Here is a 22556-nt window from a genome sequence, read left to right on the forward strand (position 1 = left end):
GCTGTTGTTTTCGTTTATTTTTTAACTGAATTTAGGACCGCTAGACTTGTTTTTTTCAGCAGAGGAGAAGGAGGTGTGGTTGGCGTGAGATGGCGAGTACTTGGGGACTGCGATCTCCCACCGAGACCTTCCCCTGTTGGAATACACTGTGCCAACAGCATTGCCCTTGGCGATCGGCAGTGTTATTCCTGAACAATAGCGACTGATCTGGGACGTCGGAATGCTGAAATAGAAACACCAACAAATCCTGATATTCTTCATTCTCGCTGCTTTCTATTTTTAGATTTGTCGGGGGAGTCCACTCTGTACAGTAAAGCACTTCTTCAAAAACAGCAGCAAAAATGTAAACGCTAACCGAGGGAGCACTAAGAATACTGAAATAGCCTTACAGAGGGGGCTGGAAATGACCAGAAGGCACTTGTGCAGCTGCTGGGCACAGCAGGACCCCTGACACCCTGAGAAATGCGCTTGCCTGTCGCCGGGGCTGTGACACCTGGGCACGGTGCAGCCAGGCGGCTCTGCCTCCCCGGCTGAGGAGTTCTAAACCCTTGAAGTTAGTTGAAGTTTTAAGGTACCTTGGTGGTTTAGAAAGAGGATTGCCTGGTCCATCTGTGGATGAATAACAGATACTAGTAATTTTGGAGTTTGTTTTAACTGGCAAACGAATATACCAGTTGCTTTAAATTTAACCTAAAAATGGGAAACAGGAGAGATACGACTTTTTTTCTTTTTTTCCTGGCAATCCTGATGTGCTGTTTCCCAGGGTAATGCAAAAGCCTTCTAAATGAATGTTCCAAAATAAGGAAGACTTGGTGAAAAATTTTCCAGAGCAAATCATCAGTAGTAAGAAATCAGTGCCAAATTTTATCTGTTTTCTGGGATTTTGTTCTGAAATGAGAAGTCACTTTGCTTGGAATGCATTTATCCAGGAAGTAATCTTTAATGTGCTCCACTCTGAGCTTTGGGGCTACGTGGGGAGACTGAAGAGGGTTTAATTAAACCTAATCAAATATTACAAGACTCCTGATTAAAAGGTAGAGAGCTTGCTTTCTGGTGACGTATGAGACGTACTATTTATTTGTACTTCAGAAAAAAATAATTTCTCATATTACAAATAATATCTTTTTCCCTGTTCCTGAGTAACTAGCACCCTTTTGTTTTCTTCCCTGCCCGGTTTGAATTCTTGTTGACTAGCCTAGCGAGAGGCAGATGAGCTTGGTGTGTCACGGCAGGGTGACCGAGTGCAGCCTGTGCATCTGAGTCAGGGCGTGAGAGCGTGGGCGTGAGAGTGGCTGTGTGTGACGTGGGAGTGTCTGGGCATGTACGAGGCTGTCAATGTCAGATGTGGAGCAGGAGGAGCAGGGTGTAAGCCCTGGAATTCCTGGGTCTAAAAACCCAAGGATTAAATCCTGGCCCCTGCTGAAGTCAGTATGAAGTTTGCTGTTGGTTTAAGTGAAGCCAGCAGATCTCTGGCGCTGCTGCTGGGTGGATGTGTGGGATTGTACGAGGGAAGATACATGTGAATGGAATGGGAATGCTTACGTCTGTCTGCCTGGTTATCTGTGGGAGAAGGAATGGTGCGTGAGTGTTTAAAGTGTGGTGGGAACATTCAGGCTGCATGTCTGCTAACGCTTCTGTTCTCAGGTCTGTGTGCGAGGGAGGCATACAAACGAACAATGCAATGTTCGCTTTTGTGGAATATAATGAACTAAAGTGCTGTTCATTATTAAACATCATCACAAGGAGGAGGGCATCGGACCATCCCCCTTTCCTGTCTGCCCTCAGGGGACTGTGTGTGCATGCCTGAGTGTCTCTGAGATTTCATGTGTGAGAAGACGATGAGTGTGTGTTTGGGATTAATTAGCCTGAGTTTAGCTGGTTTCATGCTTTACGTGCCTAGGGGCTACCCGCAGTCACAGAGAGGGGAGGAGTTTGCTGTTGCTGGCTCAAAATCCTCTCCAGGGGTGATCTTGTTCGTGTCAGCCATGAGCAATTAGAGAGATTAACTGTCTTGTTTTCCTTTCTGTCCTAGATTGATTCTTGTGAGGCTCTGGGACATTTGAAAGTGATTTGGAGAGAGCAAAGTCTGTGTCTGATGGACACCGAACCAAAGCCAGCGTGTGTTGTGCAGCAGGCTCACTGCCCAGGAATGAAGTGCCCTCCTTCGGAGGACTTTCCTCCTCAAATAAGACTGTCTGAAAAGATACCACCAGTGAAGCCTTGCTTCAAGAAGAAGCAGCAAGTGCAGAAGAGACTGGAGACAGAAACTCTCCGGGCTCTGCGTCCGATCTTTACCAGTTTGCTGGGAGCTGGGACCTTGGATAGGGTCTTTGTGCCCCGGGGCCAAAGTGGTGGTCATAGAGATTTATGTGAACCTGCTGTGAAAAAGACTCTGGACCTCGGTACTTCTTGCCCCCAGCCAGAAAATAATGTGACCGTGCTGGTGCCAACAGCTCCAGATGTGCAGAGTCAATTGCCAGTAGCTCATCCTTCTTCTGGGCATCCTGAGCAGGATGTCCAGTCAGGAGAGCAAGGCTTCTCACCAGAAACTACTCCTGGAACTGCTGCTGATAATAGTAATGAATCATTCCAGGATCATCCTTTGCACCCAACTGCTAGTGATGGTGCAGCTTGTCCTTTGTTCCCAGACAAGATTCTGGAAAGCTACGCATCTGGCTTATTCCAAGAGAATAGCTGTCCAATGCAATACAGTTTGAACCCAAGCAATAAATTCAGTGCTGGGATATTCCAGGATAAAAGTGAAGAAGCCTCTCTTGACCTGGTATTTGAGCTCTTGAATCAGCTGCAATATCACACCCATCAAGAGGATGGAATAGAAATCTGTGTGGATTTTCTCCAGGGCACGTGTGTTTATGGCAATGATTGTCCCAAACATCACACAGTCTTGCCGTACCATTGGCAAGTGAGGAGGACAGCAACCCAGAGCTGGCAAAGTGTGACCAATGATTCCCAGGAGCATCTGGAAAGACTCTACTGCAATCCTGACAATGACAGGATCAAAGTGAAATATCGGTAGGTAACTGAATTTACTCCCTTACTTAGCAAGGGTGGTTAACTGAGTAGTGGTGCAGTAATGTAACAGAATGTGCATTCTTTTTTCCTCATGTTTTGTACACAATTGTACTATAAACCCTGTGATGATGTTACCTGCATAATATCTAACAAGTTTGCCACAACAGAAAATTCTCGCGATGCCTATTAAAACTACTGCTTAGTGTCTGGGAAGTATTCTTGGAAGCTGGGAGACTTGAAGCGTGTGAAATAAGAAAACTTCAGCTCTGTAGAAATTGAGTTGATGGAGACTGTTGTGTAATGTACTTTTTCTTGACGCTCCTAATTAGTCTTTTCTCTGCGTTACAAAAAGTGGCAGCATGAATGAGCTTCTGCAGCGATTGAAACAGGAAGGATACAGCAGTTGCTTGCTGTCGCTGTGAATGCAGATTGACTGTATGCACTCCCAGCACGGTTTTCATAATTACATTCTAAGCCACTAAAATTAGATAGGTATTCTGTTAAGTCCTTTGACTGGAAATTTCATATAGTTGATAACATATGGTGATATTTCAGCTAATTCACTGTGAACAACTTGATCAATACTTTCAGAAATGCCTATCATCTCAGTTGTCATCTAAAAACATTTAACCATTTATTAGAAGTCACTGTTTTCTCTATGCATAGCAGTGTTTATCGACTTGTTTTCAGAAATTAGAGAATAGCTTTTAAGTTTCCCTGGTTATGTTATCAATTTAGGCTTGATCCTGCACTCTGAGATCTAAAATAAAACTTCTTCAACTTTTATAATGCAGGTTCCATTCTGAGTAGGAGTAGTAGTGGGTAGTGCTGTTGTTTGCAAGTTCATCAGATCTATATGGTCCATGTCTGTGTGAGTACAGGGTGTAGACAGCTTTTTTTGTTGTTGTTGTTGTTGTCTGGAGGAAGCATACAATGTGAATTTCTCATACCCTGTCTGTCCTGCCGTGAGCTGTAAGCCTGGTACAACTCATTCCAGTCATAGTCAGTTCAAAGCAACACTCCCGTAGTTGTGTAGGAAAAACGTCAAATTGCCTTTGCCATCTGTGTGCTTCTGCAGTTGTTCTCACTGCCTCTTCTTCCATCCACTTCCTGAAGAAAGTGTATCCCTTCTTCCCTAATGTTTGAATGCTCATTTGCTATGCTGAAATTTCTCATTAGGCACCAGAGACCCAGTCTAGTGCTTAAAGTCAGTGTGAGTCTTAACTTTCACCTAACTCGACACTGGATTAGGCACTAAAACTCAGGCTCCATCAGGCTATGGATTCATCCCTTTTACTGAAGACAATACCAGAATATAGATACCCCATGCTGAAAATGAAAGTGAAGTGAGAAATAAGAATTATATGTAACAGGGAATAATCACATTTTATAGAATTACCTTGAAAAAATCATGCCAGTCTGTTTTAAAAAAATAAATAATTAAAACCTAGTAACTTCATAGCAGATAAAATTTGCTGTATCTCACAACAGAGAAACTCCTATTTTTTCCAAGTATTTTAAATAATTTCTGAAAACAGCAAATGCAGAAATAAGACAAGCCCATACAAGTTACTTACATTTCAGCTCTGTGTAAATGAGCAAAAAGTTTTCTTTTTGAAGCCTGTATCACAGAATGCATTGCTACACACATGATCTATGTGTTCTGAATGATGGAGTTAAGAATGATTAATTTTAAAAGAAACAATGCTTCATAATTGCTTAGTCATCTCCAGTCTGTAAAATTGGCTGAATAGCGTAGTCTGCCTTTACACTTACTTTGCAGGTTTCCAGTCTGGTGGGTATTTTGGTCTCTTGGGACACTGAGTTTCTGTCTGTCTGAACCAGTTGGGAAGAAACTTAGCGGGTGTGTTGCCAGGCACATGACATACTGTTACCGTGAGTGAAGTCACACAAGCAGGGTGATCTCGGCAAACCCAGGTGCGCTGGGCTCTGTGGAGCTCTGGTGCTGGTTCTGCAGTCAGCCTGAAGCTGCTGTCAAAGTGGAGGCAGGTTCTTTGAATACAAACTAGGCTTCATCTTGCTTTGAGTTGAACTGGCTACCCAGCAAGTGTCTGCCTGTTTTCCTCAGGTAAAAGTAGTCTACTGAGACTAAAATTATTTTAAACATCAGTATTTTCCTAGCTAAGTTCTGTTTCAGAGTGCTAATTCTATAGCTCATACTCTTCTTCCTTCTCTAAAAAGATGTTGTGAAGGTCTTTGCTTCAGTCAGGGCTACAAAATCATGCCCCAGTGCAAGGCTGGATAACTGTTGTAAATGTATAGTATCTGCTCACTGTGGAATGTGAAATTGGCGGTTTCTGTAGCTCTTTCTTGTATGTATTTCATCCCTTGGAAGAGCTTCATGTTTGTGGGTCAGTCTCAGTGAGAGCCTAGGAGTGAAACTTTCAAGACTGCAGCTTCTGATGTCAAACACGGAATCTGAGATGCTTTGAAACTCAGACCTAACATGGTGTTAAGCTAGATTTTTAAGGGGGGCGTGGGTGGGTGTAAATGTTTTACTATGTATCACCGCCAGTTTCTTCTTACACAACATCATGTGCTATCAGAAGAACCTTTAGATGTGGGCTTCTGGACCCAGTGCGACTCTTCGTGGAGTTCACTGGTGGTCACTGCAGCCTGGCTTCCCTTATGTTCCTGGGCGATGTTGTGTCTCCTGGCAACAAGATGCAGATAGCAGCGTGTTGAACCTTGCTGAGAGGCTCGCAAACATGCTAGAACAGCTCATCGTTCACATGGTTACCGCATTATTTGGCTAAAGCTATTAATCTCTTGTGGTCAGACTAGCTTTACAGGCCTATCTATACAGATTGCGTACAACAAGGAAATGTCTGTTCAGCAGTTTGCATGTCCAAGAAAGGCCGTGCAGAAGCCAGCCTGACAACCAGTGGGCGGTAGTTGTTTATTCACCTTTGTTTTAAACAGTTTATATGGCACAGTAAGTGATGATTACAGTCTGCATGCAGAATATTGCCATTGTGTGCTGCTCCAGGGAGGCTGGGCCGTTCAAGGAAGTGTTGGGCTATTGGCTCAATTGGAGAATAGGCTCTAAATTCAAGTATGATGTTCTTCAAGTCGCTATTTATATAAATCTTCATCTTGATGTTACTGAGATGAGTAATGTGAAGTATGCATTCAGTTGTTGCCTTTCATCTAAGGGAGCATGATCTGAAAGTAGGAGAAAGTGGTAAACTTTGTTTAGTTAGGTCTTTGTAATACAACTGCCTCATACTTAATGCACGTCGGCCTCAAACTGAATATAAAACTTTATCAATTGTCTATATTTTTGCTTTCCTAAATCTGTCAAGTATTTAGAGCCAAATACCAAGCTATCTAAACGAATGGGGAAATAGGAACTTTAACAGGTTAAAGTACTTCAGAGGCACTCGGTTTTCTTCATACATGTGAGGAGAGGCCCTGGAGAAGTTCAGCATGCAGCTAAATATTTGAACAATGCCAAGTACTGCTTCCAGCATGACAGTACCCAAGGTGGGAGATTTTAAGATGCTCTTTAGTAGGGGAAATACTTGGCTGCAGAACAGAGCAGGTTTTCCCCACATGCACACCGGTCCAATGATGCATATGTTGCTTTTCAAAATAAGCAACATCATTACTGATGACATGAGGATTTGTTTAAAACAGCTCTGGAGTTCCTGACCTGTCAGTTCCCCCTGGCTTTGGCTGAAAATTCCACTCCTCCTCTTGGCAAAGAGACATCCCTGTGTGCCATGGGAACCGCAGCGGCTATTCAGCTACGTGTACCCCGGCATATCCTAACCCACATGAAACAACAGCTTCTCATAGTTGCTTTGGTTCCCCTTCCTGTCCCCCCCTTTTTTTTCCCTGTAATTTAAGTTTTATGAAATGGCTCCTTCTAGCTCAAAGAGAAAGGCCAAATGAACTGGCTGCAATCAGGGAAAAGCAGGTGGACCCCCAGTGGTACATATTCTGCCTGGGAGCAGGTGACTAATTGCTTGGCATACATGCATAATTCTGGGATGAAGTCAGAGTAAGTATTGTGTGTTCCCCAGTGGGGTTATCAGTGGGCATAGGGAAAGACCTGAGAAGGAACGGTGAGGACAAAAATGAATGTGCAGACAACTAGTTTTCCTCCATTCTTGTGTTCACGGAATAACTTGTTTTCTCTGATGCTGTTAGAATATGCTATATGACTTTAAAATCATACAGAGCACAGTGGAAGCATTTCAGTCATTCAGGGACTTTTGCAGGTAGTCTGACCAACTCAATAGTTAAATTTAGGAAGTTATCTTTCTAATCTGCACAGCTGCCACAGCGTGTGAGATAACCCATGTGTTATTGATAACACTGGAGATGAGAAAACAGCTGAAATTCACAGTGCCTGGTGAACACCACACGTTTCTTGAATATACACAGCTGAATGATTTTGAACTTCTTTTAATTCCTTGCTAGGAGGAATGCAAGACAGGGACTCTAAATAAAAAGCATGTGAAGTGATTTTAGAAGTGTTTGCCTTGTGCTTTATAATAGTATGCCTCAGTGAATTCCTGTTTGCTCCACTTTATAGTATCATTTACATATGAAATAAAACTAATTGGCTTCTAGCTATACAAACCTAGGGAAGTTAGAAGTGTTATGTTGAGCTGCCGTAGGAATCTGCAGTCACTCGTGTATCTCTTTTCTTGTTTCACGTCAATAAACGATTACAGTTTTGGAAACAGCTGTCACCTGGCTTCAGGTTGAGGTCAGTCTGTTCCCTGTGTACTTATGGTAATAAAACAGTCCTTTCTGAAACAAAGATTTATAATTGGTGAAACGGATTGCTCAGAAGAGTCATGTACAGGTGATCCAGCAGGCACAGTGTTGTTGCATTGTCTGCCTGCCCGTTTCAGTAAGGATGAGGAACAGAAAGAGTCTGTTACAATTACTTGCTTAGCAAGAGTGGTGTTTGTGAAGTGCCTGCCTAGTTGGTGCATGTATTTGTTGAAAGCAATAGAGGTTTGAGCTGGGTAGTAATAGCAATTTATATACTTGTAGTCAAACCTGTAGAGGAGTCCTCTTTTGGGAAGCTGGAGGTGGAGGGTGTGGCATGGCCCGCTGGGTGGAACTGGGAAACTGAAACATCCAGAACTGGTGGTCACTAGTCAATGTTAGACTTCTATATAATCATCTTATGTAAAGCATTGATGAAATTGATGCAGTTTCATTATTTAGCATAAATCTTAAATAGAGGTATTTTAAGTCCTCAGATTGGATAGAATTCTAAGGGGAAAAAAAAAGCAGGCCTGTCTGTGCAGAACGTTTTTTAAAAATGGGGCTTTGAAAACGGAGCTCTATTTAAGCACTTTGGAAAGTGTTCCTATGGCAGCTTTGTGAAAGCAAGTGCCTCTTGGGACGTGAAAACCCTGTCCTGTATCAGCTCTGTTGTCACTCCAAGCTGTCTCCGAAACATCTACTGATACAAAAATTAAAGCTAATGAACAAAACTGTCTGCAAAACATCTCCTCATCTGGTGTGGGTAGACCTTTGAAACCAGCAATCTACCTCAGGCAAGGACATCCATGTTTGTCCTCTACTGCAAACAGAAGATGTAACTTGGATTTGAATTATGAAATATGGTACATGCAGTAATCCTTGGAAGCGTTGAATGTGTTTGACATCCTTGTTGCTACAGATTTTTAGAACTTAACAGTACTTCACACCGAAGGACCACTTTAACCTAGTACCTTATGTTCAAAAGTTGCCTACAGTGGGTTTCTTGGGAAGAGCAGAACAGAACAAACGTACTTCTCAGTACAGGCTCTTACCTTCCAGCAGTCATGCCTCAATGACTTCCTGAGCCAGAGATGGTATCTCTGTGTGAGAAAGAGCTTGATAGATTTGAAGTATTTTTTTTTTCCCCCCTGCTAGAAAAGATCTGGGGCCAGGCTTTCATCTAAGCTGCATGTGCAACTGGACCAGTATATCAGCAGTTGTTTCCAGCTTACAAACATGCAAGTCAGGGTAGACCTTCTCACTGTGACAATTAGAAGATTGCTTTTTCAAGCACCCCCAGTCACCAACTACAAATGCAGAAAAGTCTGCCTTTCCAACTTCTAAAAAAACAAATATGGGAAAAACAGTAAAGCTACTGCTATATTGATGGTTTTGAGGGCTTTTTTTCTCTGATGATGGATTTAAGTGTAGAGGTAAATCTTTCTGTAGCACCTTCCTCTTAGACTGAGTCTGTCACTGTCCCCCTCCTGCATGGCTCACAGCCACAGCAGAGAGAAGCAACCTGACACGATGAGGGAACAAATTTGGTAAAACATGAAACTAATTTCCTGCCTTGTCACCTGCTGCCCCTCTCTTGGTTTAAGAATGATGAGATGCTGATAAGATCAAGACTGTGGGATCGTGTTTACCATCTTGTTTTTTTCTTGCCCTGGTGCCAGGTACTGCTTCTGTGAGGGAAGGTTCCAGTTTCCCTTTCCCACTCCTTACAGCAATCACCGGAATTTGGCTGCATTTGTGTGGCTGTGCTGTGAAAAGCTGTGTGATGGATGTCCCGTCGGGGGTGCTACCTGTGCCCATGCTTGCCATTACTTCCTGTGGAATCAGTATTGGCTTTGATGGGAGCAAATTTTGGCTGTTGTTGTTTAAGATCCCATGTTCCTGTTTCAGTGCTTAAGGTATATTGTCTTAAGGAGATCTTTCTTCCTAAGTGAAGTTCAGTTTCGTATAGTGGAGTTGAAACACTTGGTCCCTCACCCACAGCTGGACTACAGCCTGCAACTTCCCACAGCTGCCTGCTACCAGGTGAAATACTGCTGATGGGGGTCACGAGAAGGCGGCAGTGCCTGACTTGTAGCTCCTGCAGTAACCGAGTTCAATTTGACTAATCTTTCGAACTTACATCCAGGTTTTCATACCTGCTTGGGTCTTTTAAGTTCATTTGTTCCCTTGAGTGGTGTTCAGGTGGTTGCTGTTGCAGAGAGGAACTGGTTTAGTCATAAAGAGAAAATCAACAGTTTCATCATCTAAGTGGTGTTTAACTCTCAGCCTTGCATTGTATCACAGCTGTTCTGATGGGAACGGAGTTTCATTTCCTGCACAGAGCTTTGTTGATCGCTAGGTTTCTGTTTTTTCTGAACCCTATTTGCGGTAAGACTCGTTGACTGGAACTGAACCTAGGAGAAGAGTTCGAAACCACATGCATTTTCATAGCGCTTATAAAAAAATATTTCTCCTAGTCATATGTACATATCTAGTGAATGTTTGTCTTGCTGAATGGGGAGAGCCCAGGCAATCCACACATGGGGCTGAAGTTCATCAGAAGGATGCGAGGAAGAGTGAGCCCAAATACCCTTATTTTAGCAGGCTGCATTCATTTGAAAAAAAGGCTTCCATGTTGTAACTTGCTAGTCAAAGTATCTACTCAGGTCAGTGCCCTGAAGAGGTGATGTCTTTGTGTTATTTCTTAGGGCACAGCAGCAACCGGGCTCTGCTGTTGAGAGAGCACCTGTGGAGTTCTACTTTGAACTGCGCTGCTGTACAGCACCAGGTTGGGGTTCGCTGTGTTCTTAGGAGAGTTCAGTGTGCTTATTCTTCCAGTGCAAGTAATTCCATTGACCTCCTGCTTTATTTTATAAATAGAGACCTTTATTTGCTTAGTTGGTGAAGAGAAGTTCTTAAGTAATCTCTGTTCCCACCTCTGTCACAGGCTCTCTCTGGGACTTTAGAGAAGCTATTTTAGTCTCTCTGTGTATCTGTCTTCCCCAGGGAAAAATGGGGATAGTAATTTTCTACCTCAGAAGCAAGGTGAAGCAAAGTTTTGTGGTGTTTGCAGAGAGGTTTAATACATTTTTCTGTAGGAAAAGACAGTGTTGTTTTTATTACTGGTGTCAAGCTGCACTGAAGGCTGTTCCTGCTGCATGGTGCAGAGGTAGTGGGAGTAACACTTTGCCCCACCAGGGTGTTTTAACACATTTCCTGCTTTCTCAAATGTCTGACAAACTGCAGCCTTCAGAATCGCCTTCCAGCTCTTCTCCAGATTGATACTTCCAGACAGAGACTTTAAAGTCCATGAGTAACACCACCAGATTATTATTTTTTTTAAATCATGTTAGTCCCACACTCTCCCTAACACAGACTACCTGAGAAAACAATGAAGCGCGATGGACCCCATCTATGGAGCTTGTCTTCTGCAGGTGGTGCAGAGGAAGTGTTGGGAGGGGCCTGTTTCACCCCTGCGCACCAGAAAGGGGTTTAATTGCTGCTTCTGTGTGTATTTGTTCCACCGCTGTCATTGTCGTACCCGAGTGTTTCATGGGCATTGCATGTGAGCATCTCCTGGAGGCACAGCCTGTTGTGCCATCACGTGCCTGTGATGCGTTACTTGTTCTCGTGCTCCCTTCAGGGCACGAGCCAAGGTGATGTGCACCTTGCCGCTTTATTGTTGGTTTTTCCCTCTCCTAATCTATATGTTATCCATAATCTATACATCACGGAGGATACCTTTCACTTTAGGTAGCATACGCTGTATATCAGCAGCAGTAAATCATTATGCTGTGGGAAGATAAAGTGATGTTATGCTAAAGAACATCCAGATGTAACCTTGAGCATCTTGCATTCTTGCTGTTCTTGAAGCCTAAATTTGGCGTCTTTTGGCCTATATTTAGGCCTCAGGCAGTGGCGAGGTACAGTTGTCGCATTTGCTTTCATCACTGGTGTCTTAAAGCTGAAGCCAGGAATGTAATCACGCAATCACTTGCTGTAATCACGATTCTTTTTTTTTTTCATGGCTTTGCATTATGTAAGCTGGTAATAGGCTTTTTAATATACAGAGGAAGTGCTTTAACCAAAGAACTGTTATTAAACAACTTTACTAAATGTACTTTTGGGTTTTAGAACTTAAAAGCCAGTAAATGTTATAATTTGAAAAAGTTAATACTTCTGAATAGAGAAATGTTAAAGAATGTAAATGAGCATTGGAGTAATATACATTTTATGTGAGTCAAGGTTTTTTGTGAAAGTGTCTCCTTTATTCCCAGTGTTATAATTAGGAAAAACTATCAAGTAGGCTTCTGGGTACATACTGTGTTTTTCAGATGCAGTCACTTAAATGCATTTGTCTGAACTTTCAGCTGTATAAAATAATGCAGTATTGTTCCAAATAATTTATTCTTAGGTAGAAAACAATGTGTGGAGTTTAATAAAAGTCTTTAGATAGAGTATTCGGGGGAAAAAATAAAACACTGTTGTGTAGATTTCAGGGTGTTTTAGATAATTTGGTCACTTAATTTTCTGTTAAAATGAATGGGAAGTAGCATTCTAAACACTCTTCCAACTTGAAAAATAAACCCACCATTTTTAAAACATCCCTAATTTAACGGAAGTTTCAATTTCAGGAAGATTCTGCCATGTTAACATCCTGAAACTGCTGAACCTTTCCCTGTTCACAGCTGAGGGGGATGGATAGAGGATACCGTACCAAGCAGTATCTCAACCACATATTTTTAATTCAGGAAATAATTGGAGAGCACTTTTTGGGGTTCTAAGCTGAAGCTTTTACTCTGAGAAACTTTTAAGCAGCTGGTGTCCCCATCTTTCATTGAAGAGCGATGGATTTGGACAAAGCAAGCTGCAAGCCAGTGCTTGGTGCGTGGGAGCTTTGGGAGCTCTACTCTGCTCTGCTGGTGGGGGCGCAGGCACGCACCGAAAGGTGGGTCACTGGAAAACACCGTGACCTCCAGAGCCAGGCGGACTGAGCAGTTCCATTTAGGAATGGGAAAACAAGTACACGTAATGTGTTGTATGGTACACCGGCTTTCCAGAAGAACGTTTGAAGGGGTGGTAACCAGCTGTTTCAGTGCCTGGTGCCTGGGTGGTTCTTGCAGTGACTTGTCAGCCTAAGTCAATGAGCAATGACCATCCTGTCCTCAGTTTGCTTACGTGGGAGGGGAATCTGATAAAGAAGTAGGAGCAGTGAGCTACAAAAATGTAAAAAATTCCAATCAGCAGGCAATCATTACATTTTTCAGTACTGAGAAATAATTTGGCAATTCTACGCAGTTTTTGCAGAAAAATGTTCAGCTTTCAGCAAACTTATTTCCCCTATAAGCCATCGTTAGCTGCCAGCCTCATAAATCTTAAGCAGAGTCTTATGAGGTACGTAGATGCACACTTAGCTGTGCACAGATTCCATTTGTTATAGGGTAAAAAACTTCCTGCATTTTGCTGTACTGGAATTGCCTGTGCAGTTTTCACATTGTTACAGTGCCGCTGGAAGAATAGCGGTGTAAAAACTCGACAGTTACCCGCCTGTTCGGCAGCTAGAACATGTCTGCACGCAAATACCCTTTTCTGCATACACACCGTCGCCCAGAGTTTTAGGAGTGCACCCTGAAGGTCTGCTTGCTCTGCATTGAAAGCATGAGGAAAAGCAGTCCCATACCGTGTCCATCTCAAAGTGTTTTTCCTTCCACAGGGGCCCTCCCACTGCATTACTTTGATTCCCCTTGCATTGCTGCAGAGCTCGGTGTGTCTGCTGGAGGCTGTTTTAACACAGTTAAGCCCATATTAGAAATAACGAAATCACGCACTGGAAGCCAGCCATGTTTCCAAGTGCTTGTGGAATTTGTTTTCCAGGCTTCAAATTTTACAGATCTTTAACTTCTTAGGATATTAACCAGTCTATGATTACTCTTAAAAGAGTTCAGCATGCTAGTGGATAATATTTATCATGTTTAGAATGTGTGTTGGTTTTCAGATTCTCTTTACTTTGCAGTGCGTTGGCATAGAAAGCTGCAAACATTTCTTCATTATCTGTTTTCCACATGCAACGTACAACACTATAATAACATTAAATGATCCTCTAGGGTTTACCACCTTTAAAAGAAAATAATATACTCGTAAATAAAAGGTTTTCCATTTCTTTGCACTTTCTTGCAGGTCACAGATCTTTGGAGTAGGGAGAACCATGCTATGGTGATTGACTTGAAAAGAGATTGAAGTGAGGTTGAATGCTCAAATTGTGAGGTTTTGTATTGAGAAATAGCTATTGAGGTATTTGTTTCATACAATATGCAGCACAGTATCTGGGGGGTCTTGATTCAGGACTTGGGTTTGTAGGTGAAACATAACCCCAAAACACTGAGTCCAACTCCCCACTCCAAAGGAAGAATATAAACACTTTTGGTTGCTAAATACGCTTTTCTCAGAAGCGATGGCTTTAGTAGGCACTGCAATTCACAATTGTAAGATGTTTTGATAAGAAAAAGCAAATGTCCCTAAAGCAGCATTAAAATACATATTCATGAAGAAATAAGCTCAAAAAATCATGCTTAGGGTGCTGCCTGCTAATACTATAAATAACATAGCTTGGTATTTCAGAGAGATGATTTCCTCATGATTTCACACACAATAAAGGAGGTTATAGCTGCTTTTTACGGAATGAAACGGCAACTTACCAGGCAGGTGGGGTGATCTGATACTAGGTTTTTCACTCCAGAGAGTGTAATTATTTTTTTTGGTAAGCCCTACATTGACTTTCAGTCCCTTTGTACCAGTCATTTCGTTTGCTCTGTGCTAGTTTTCCTGCTGTCTCCATCTGTCTTCTATCGCTTGTATCTGACATTTATCATCTTGTGCTGCTGTTACAGGCACTTTCTGGAGTCGCGTGGGTGCAGGCGCACGAGCCGCGGCTGCGGCGTGTCGGCTGTAGTTAGTGCATCAGCCTTCTGGCGGTGGGTGCAGCTCGGGTGGGAAGCACACGCGTCGCACGCAGAGTAGCTGGCTTCCTCCTGTACTCATGCTAACCGTCGTGCTTTGGTATGCCATTTGGCACAAGTGGGGAGCACGCTGTTAAACCTTCCACGGATCTGGTGCGATAGTGTCGTCTTGCAAAATTTTCATCTGAATTAGTGTGATGCTGTGACCGGTTTTAGAGAGCCAAGTACAGGCAGCTGGCAGGATGTTCCTTTTAGGTAGCGAGTTCTTGCCGTCAAGGGGCAGAAGGCTGGCTGGGGCTGTTCCTGCTGCAGGCAGGTCTGCTGCGTGTCCCCGGAATGAGTCGGGCAGAGCCCGTGCTGCTTGGGGCTTGGGCTAGGGTGCTGGGGGTGTTGCAAAAAGAAAGGGGTTTGTGTCCAAAGAATTTTGAAAGTAGCTGACAGAGTTGCATTTTTGAGACATTGGGTTTGACTTTTGGGACTATTCTATATCCTTAAGTCTACATGAACGCTTACTGAACGCAAAGAGCAGTCGAAAGCTGCCCAAACAGCAGCGGATCAGCTCCCCTGACAGTGAGCCCGTAGGAGCAGGCGTGTTGTCCTTTTGTCTGTGTCAGGACTTCAAACTGTGCTTAGCACTTCACAGACCCAAATGCAATTAGTTGATGATGATAAACACTTATGAACAGCTACACACCTGTACCTCCTGTTGAGAAATGAAGGGTTGTTCCAGCTGATCATCATTTGTTAAAGTGGGAACCCTTCAGTGGTTTTCTGTGGAAGTGGTATAATAAAACTCTTCAGCAACTGTACCAGTGAAATAGCTAACAAAATTGCAGCCATTCTGAAGGAAATCTGTATTCATAAAATCATATAGATGTTTTGAATAGCTGTCATTTGATGTGGCAAATTTCATACACAGTACTTTGATCATACACACTATTAATGTGCCAAAGTTTTAAAAATAAACTGTGGATTTCAAGTATCAGCTTGATTTATGTTTACTCTTAAGAATTCAAAGAAAATATTTTACATAGTCTCAAAAGCTGTGTTTCCAGTTGCCAAAGATTAGTAACTGTTAATGAATACCAGTAAGCTGACAACTGGTAAAGAGATTATAAATGTAGAAAACCAATTATGTAAACAGCATTATTTTGGAAATATGTTGATCCCAGTTCTAAAAAAAATTGCTTTTGGAGGGAATTAGTATTACTGTCGTTTCTTCCAATTTCTATGATTTTCTTAAGTTCTTGATTGCTAATAAACCAGTGATTGTCTGATGATCAGCAGAGCTTTAGAATGCCATGCTTTACTTGAGAATGTTCCTTAATCTGCAGACTCTCTCTTAACATTAATGACACAGCGTTAGGAACTGTTTGCTAAGGCATTTAGCAGTCAGTGTAAGACACCACTCTGTAGTGGAGGAAACGCACTTTTATTTTTGCCTTTAGATGAAGGGTGTGCTCTGGCTTTTGATTTGTAGCACCCTGTTGTTGTTAGGTCCTGCTGAAAGCACCAGGCACTTTACGTGAAGTTGCATACTGGCACTGATTTCTGTAGCAGCAATATAGGTACTAAAAAAACCAAAAAGTCTGTACTCCTCCGTGTCGGCTCCCTAGTTGTGAAATGATGTTTCCTTTTCATATTATCCTAGTTCTCTTCTGCTGCGCATGATGAAAGATACTCGAACTCTCTGGTGGATTGGCAGCAGATGCTCCTCATCTGGAGCCATTTACATTTTCTTTTCTTCCCTGAAGCACTAACTTTCACAAGAATAACCTTTTGAATAGTACGTGGCTGCTTCATCAAATATGGTTGTGTGATGTATTTACTTAGTATGCTCAAAATGTCAAGGATATGTATATTGATTTTTGTACCACTCGTGTGTACTGATTAAATACCACCAGACAAGGAAGGCTCCTGGGTTTGGTTTGTCGCCTTCCTGTAGACCATTTTTTTTCCACCATTGACCCTGGCGTCATTGACCTGACCTGACCTGATCATTACTTTGCCCTCACAGCTCTCCAGCATCTCTGCGCTTGCCTCCACGCCGCTTCCAGCCCACGAGCCAGCCTCCAGCTCGCGGGGGTGGTGTGGCATGAGCACGGCCAGACCAGGAGTATCTGTGGGGAGCACTATGCCAAGCTGTTCCGTTATCTCTGAGTGATCTTTGCAGTGGATTACAGAAGGTGAATATTCTTTGGTTTTCTTCTTCTTTCCAGGGGACATGAGTTTTGGGTGGATCTGAATCTTATGAAATTATACGAAACTGTTGAGTTTGACCAAATGCGGCGGCTGTCCACACCTTCCTGCCCCAGCTCCAGCTCCAACTACTACACCATCTGGAAATACTTCTGCAGGGACCACTTTGGCTGGAGAGAATACTCTGAGGTATTTAACATGTTCCGGAATCCTGCTTTTGGGTTGTAACCCCAAACTCTGTGTACAGTATATGCTATAAACTATATATGTATATTTTTAGTCTGTTTCCACTTTGAATATTCAGGGAAGTTACTTAGAGTTATTGTTGAGGAAGATAATCCAGGTCAGTGCTGACCTGAAAAATCTATAAAAGGAGAACTCTGCTCTACTGGACTGCACTTTGAATTATCCCTGAAAACATCGGAGACATGGAGGCTGACCAAATTGTCAAATTTGAGAGCAAACTGGCCCATGTCAGTACCAAGAAAGTCCTTTCTAATTCCTACAAATCTGGTTTTGAAACAAAGGGGACAGCTTTCTGCAGCCTTTTTAACAACACCACCGTTTAGCTTTGCAGTTTTTGATTTATTTACCTGTCCCCAAAGATACCACAATGCAGGGCATGAGGCTCCAGGGTCACTTGTTCCAGCCCTTCACTGTGTTGTGGGCTGCACCCTCTGCAGCTGGAGCTGGACGTTCCCACAGCTGCCAGCCCCTGCTCCTTGGGGAGCTTTTCCTGACCATCTAGTTTAAATCCGTTCACCGATGGTTTATGCACACTCATTCCAGTGTCACCGTTGCCCTTTGGTCTTTAACAGCTGCGGTTTTCCATGTTGGGTTTTAAATAGGCCTTCTCTTGCAACTGTTTAACCCCAATTATGGACACAGAAGTCACATCCATTGTCAAACAGTATTGTGCTAGGCAAAACCAAGCCCAACCCAGAATACTTCTGTTCACTTCATTCAAGCAAGCACTCCGGCTGGCCTTCTAAATACCGGTGGTAGTTAAGAGCTCATCTTCGTCTGGCCAGAGCTGTGCAAAATATTTCGAACAAAACTTCACTGGTGTCTTACTATTTTGGCAATACCAAAAATACCCACGTAAACTAGATCATGTTCATCTTTTTCATATGTCACACTGACTTTGTAAGCGTGGTAGGAAGCTTAAGGCAGAGCACTGTGTGCGGTCTGGGGCTTTGCAAATGAAAAAAAGCCCCAAGAACTGGAGAGAGTCTGGAAGAAAGCACCACAAATAACAAGAAGTGTAGGATGTTTGACTTGCGAGGAGAAGTTAAAAGAACTGGGTTTCTGTAGCATAGAAAAGAAGAAAAAATACTGTGAGAATATATATTAATATATATTCTACGCTAGACTTCTGTTTTTCATGCTCAGCGGGCAAAAAGTAATTAATTTCTGGCAAGGAAGTTTTAGGTTAGATATTGGGAACAACATTTGACATGTGAAAACGTGACAGCACCAGCAGCAGTTAGGTGGGAAGGTTGTGAAACCTGCCTCGGCAGATCCTGCAAACAGGTAATGGAACATTTCTCAGCAGTCTAAATGTACGTGTGCCTCAGAGCGGGGAGAGAGAGTAGAGAGAGGGGTTCTTTGAGGTCTCTGGAAAAAAGACTAATTTTTGAACATGTAATTTATCATGTCTATGGTTTATTTTTCTTAATTTTATTGAAACAGCCTGTTGTAAGATTGATAGAAGAGGCCAGCTGCCGGGGTCTGAAAGAGGTTCGGTTTGTTACCTGGCATAATCAGTATATCTTAAACATCAAAGACGGATTCCAGCAAAATGCGTGTTTCAGAAGAGAAATCAAGAGGAGACCCCTCCTTCGCTCGTGCGTCGTGCTGATGCCGTTCCTACAGTACGTATCCCAGCAAAATGGAAACTTTGCATTTGCTCTCTGTGTTGGTCTGTCTGTGAGAACCGTACTCCTTAAGGTGTGACAAGGACATAGGGGTTGTTGGGTAGAAAAATTGGAAGCAATAATAAAAAATCTGAGTCATATTGGCAGCTCTCACTTGCCGCTTTTCAAGATAAATACTGTCTGAGGAACTCCTCACTGCTGGGCTCCGTTATTTAAAAGTTATCATGTACCTCGTGGATCTCGGACATCAGAAGCACAGATGCAGTTCAAGTTTGCCAAAATGTTGTCCGGCTTTCAGCATCTCACCGGCTGTAGTGACTGCCAGGCTATCGGTTCTAGGTCCCATAAAAACAAGCGTTCAAAACCATCGTATAATTTCCAAGCACAATTAAAACGTGCCTTGTTTTTATTGTCATCCCAGCTGGGGGTGAACATGCTCACCCATCAAAGGCAGAGTGAGGAAAGTGTTGCACTGTAGTCATTTTTGATTACAACTCATAAAAATGCCATTTTTGTGATCTCACCAGCACAGCTGGAAACATTATTGTCAGCGCTCAGTAGTTAGGAGCATATTGCCCCGTTAGCAGAGGGGTGGAAGTTGTTAGCCTTGGCTGGCAGCTTGGCGTGCCGGGCCAGTCAAAGGAGCTGTAGCTGCGGCAGCAGGGACCGAGTGCTCGTTAGCTTGCAGAGTCGTTACGGCGAGGTGCATGTGGATTTGGTCAAAGCCTCAGAACACGTGGTTCTTAGAAACATTTTTAGATACGGGTTTACAGGAAGGAAACCCAACATTATTGAAGAGATGCTGAGAGGATGCAGGTGAAAAGACCAGGCATGCGCTTTGAGGTTACAGCAATTCCGATTATCACCTTAATGAAAAACAAGCATTTCGGGTATGCTCCTGATACTTGCTACCAGTGGCTGGTTTACTACAGTGTAAGTCTAGAATTTTGAGACATGCTAAAATTAGGCAGTTCCTGCTAATTTTAGTGGACCCTTGAGGGTTCTACACTCATGAGGCCTTGACCATAACTATTCCTGCCTGCTACCAAAACAATAAACGAAGCTCTGAAATTTCTGTTGTTCTGCAGTAAATCTCATTTGTATTTTCTTTAGATAAAGCCCTAGTAATGCTTACTTAAAAATCTGCCAATTCTTAGCAAGGAACGAAAGAGTATTTTAAATATTTGTGGGAGCTATCCTTAAGAAGTCAGGATTTGCCTCCACTTATCACACAACGCTACCTGCGATTTCTTACTTCCCTCCCCTCCCACCTGCTTAATCTGTTCTAAAACTGGGAAGGAATCTTGGCTAGAAACTGAGAAAAGTGGGTTATAGTGGTTGAGAAATGGTGAGTTTTTAATGGCTTCCCTCATGTAATAAATGCTTACAAATAATTTACACTAGTCAGAAGAAATGAACAAAGTACACCGAAAGATCCCAGTACGTTTATTGTATTTGATGTCTTACTCATTAATCCATAAGTTATTGTTAATCTGTGCTTGGTCTTCCAGTGCAAGTGTGAGTGAATGAGGTTCTACAGTAGTTATTTTTTACCCATTGACTTTAGGAGGGAAAAAAAATTCTTAAATGCACACTGTAATAGTGAAGACTGCTATTGTAATAATAATTCTTAGAAAAATCAATCTTCTGGGTTTCTGCTGAACTATTGATAGAGAGAAGAATTCTGAATTGAGTCAAATCCATGCAAATGAAGTGAGGTCTCTTTTTAGCTTTGAACAGCAGGTGAAAGCCACGTGAACACTTCTAAATTAGAGAACGTCTGCTCTGAGAAGTGTGAGTGCTGTTACAGTTTGCTGTCTCTCTGATCCAGATCCAATGCATCAATTTGAAAAGACTTTTCCCCTGCCCCAGCTTCTTTCCTAGACTTGAAAAGCTCAACCTGCCATCAGAAGAATCACATTAAATGTTTTCTGGGTCACACAGAAAAATCACACACAGTTCTTCCAGGCTCACATATCACCAGCATTAAACATTCTGAAAGGCAACCTTCAATTGACATTGCGATAGGTAGGATGTGAGTAGCAGTAGAGTTCTTATGTATCTAGATAATTATGTTGGCTCTGCAAAGCAAAGCAGGCTAATGAGCAGGGACAATCAGGAGTTGCTCGGTGGACCTCAAGAACCCACTGGCTGGTGCAGGAGTCGTGGCGATGTGGCTTTTCAGGCAGCATCGCACCTCAATGAGAGGAGGTTGACTCCTGAAGTTGCTCTGGAGAAAACAGCTCTGCCGGTACAAAGCTTGGAGAGTTCAGTTGTTCTCCAGTAAACTTTGTTTTTACAAAGGCGGCGTAGGGAACTGAGCTTGCCTGTCACGGCTATGTGCGAGCTCCAGCTGGGTGCGTGCCAGGAGGCAGGATTTGGCCCTGGGTGTTGTCACACCTCGCCTTGCCCAAGGTGGATGCACAAAGGGGGTCGCTCTCCACGCTTCCTCCGGCGTGGGACGGGTTTCCTCCTTACGCTTTGGCAGTGATACGTTATCAGAACACAAGTGACCTGAGGAATGTAACGAACTTCAATGTTCATTAACCTCCAGTGAAATGTAATTTAAGGCTGGCTGTGGGGTTCAGAGGCGAGATGCACCTTGTGGCTTCCCAGCCGGGCAGCAGGCACCTGTGGCTTCGTGGCCTTTCCTAACCAGAGCTGCCTGCTCCTGAGCACCCCTTGCCCCTGCGCAGTCACTGGGGGTTGGCCCTGGAGGCAGTAGCAGCTGTTCCTGTAAAAATACTTTGGTAAAATACTCATCTGGTGAAATTTTGAGATAGTTCCATATATTTTTGCAACTGAAAGGGAACCTCACTGGCTTGCAGGAGCCGAAGAGCTGTGCACTGCAAGTGTGAAAGCTAGAGCCTGAGCACGCAGGCTTTACACGTTCAAAGTAATTTCACTGATGTATGTGGGAGAACTCCAGTAAGGATTTCCAGCTGAGTAAGACTTGCTTGTTCAGATTATAATCGGGTGAACGTAAGCCAAATGCCACACTCTTTATCTAGATTTAGCAGCTTCAGGAGTGTAAAAAATTCCACAGAGGCGCAGGTATTCGTTAAGAGCAAAGTCTTGCCACGCGGCAGCTGGTGTCCTTAACTGGATTTTACAAGTGTCTGTCCTTTCCCTGGCATCCGTGCAGCTTCCCTGCCACGGCCGTTAGAGCCGCAGCTCCCCTCCTTCGCCCCTTCCTGCCTCCTTGCCTGGCAGCCTTCCCGCGGGGAGGGGCTGGGCTGTCGCATGAAAATAAGCAACTGCCAATGCAAATCTACATCTGGCCTGTGCAAATGAAAACAGGAGAGCCTTCCTCAGTGTGATACGGGGTAGGACTGAAAACATAGCATCTCCTCTTCTACATAACGCAGTGAAACACGGGCAAGTTTTGCCTGTAAAATGTTATCGGTTGGGGTTGTTCATTATTCATTCTGTACAAGAAAGTATGTGTTTCCACTCCTTGCATTGTATTCTCAGGAATTAGGTCAAATGCTGTCACATTATTAATCTCTTCTTATTTCATATGCCCTGCTTGCTACGTTAAAATCACTAACGCTTTATAGCTAACATACAGAATAATTGTGTTTGGTGGCATTCTCCCTGTCTGTAGCTTATAGCCCCACCCCAGAACGTGACTAACGATGATAGCAGGCTTCTAAACACCACCAAGCAGTGCTATTTCCCTACGTGGAACAGTGTCCCTGAAAGTCAAGATTTTGCTGTTAGTTCATGTGGATGGAGG

At 43.2% G+C, this 22556-nt stretch overlaps 1 protein-coding gene across 4 annotated transcripts in view; it reads left to right on the top strand.

The window, feature by feature from the left end:
• Positions 1–22556, top strand: part of TIPARP (TCDD inducible poly(ADP-ribose) polymerase) — a 40925-nt gene that overhangs the window by 16488 nt on the left and 1881 nt on the right. For all 4 annotated transcript variants that reach the window (XM_056357950.1, XM_056357952.1, XM_056357951.1 and 1 more), the window contains 3 exons: positions 2033–3033; positions 16961–17129; positions 18633–18814. In XM_056357950.1, the coding sequence (XP_056213925.1) occupies positions 2096–3033; positions 16961–17129; positions 18633–18814 (1289 nt within the window). In that variant the 5' untranslated portion in view covers positions 2033–2095. The remainder of the gene's footprint in view (positions 1–2032; positions 3034–16960; positions 17130–18632; positions 18815–22556) is intronic.

Source organism: Falco biarmicus, chromosome 13 (assembly GCF_023638135.1).
Source record: "Falco biarmicus isolate bFalBia1 chromosome 13, bFalBia1.pri, whole genome shotgun sequence".
Classification (NCBI taxonomy): Eukaryota; Metazoa; Chordata; class Aves; order Falconiformes; family Falconidae; genus Falco; species Falco biarmicus.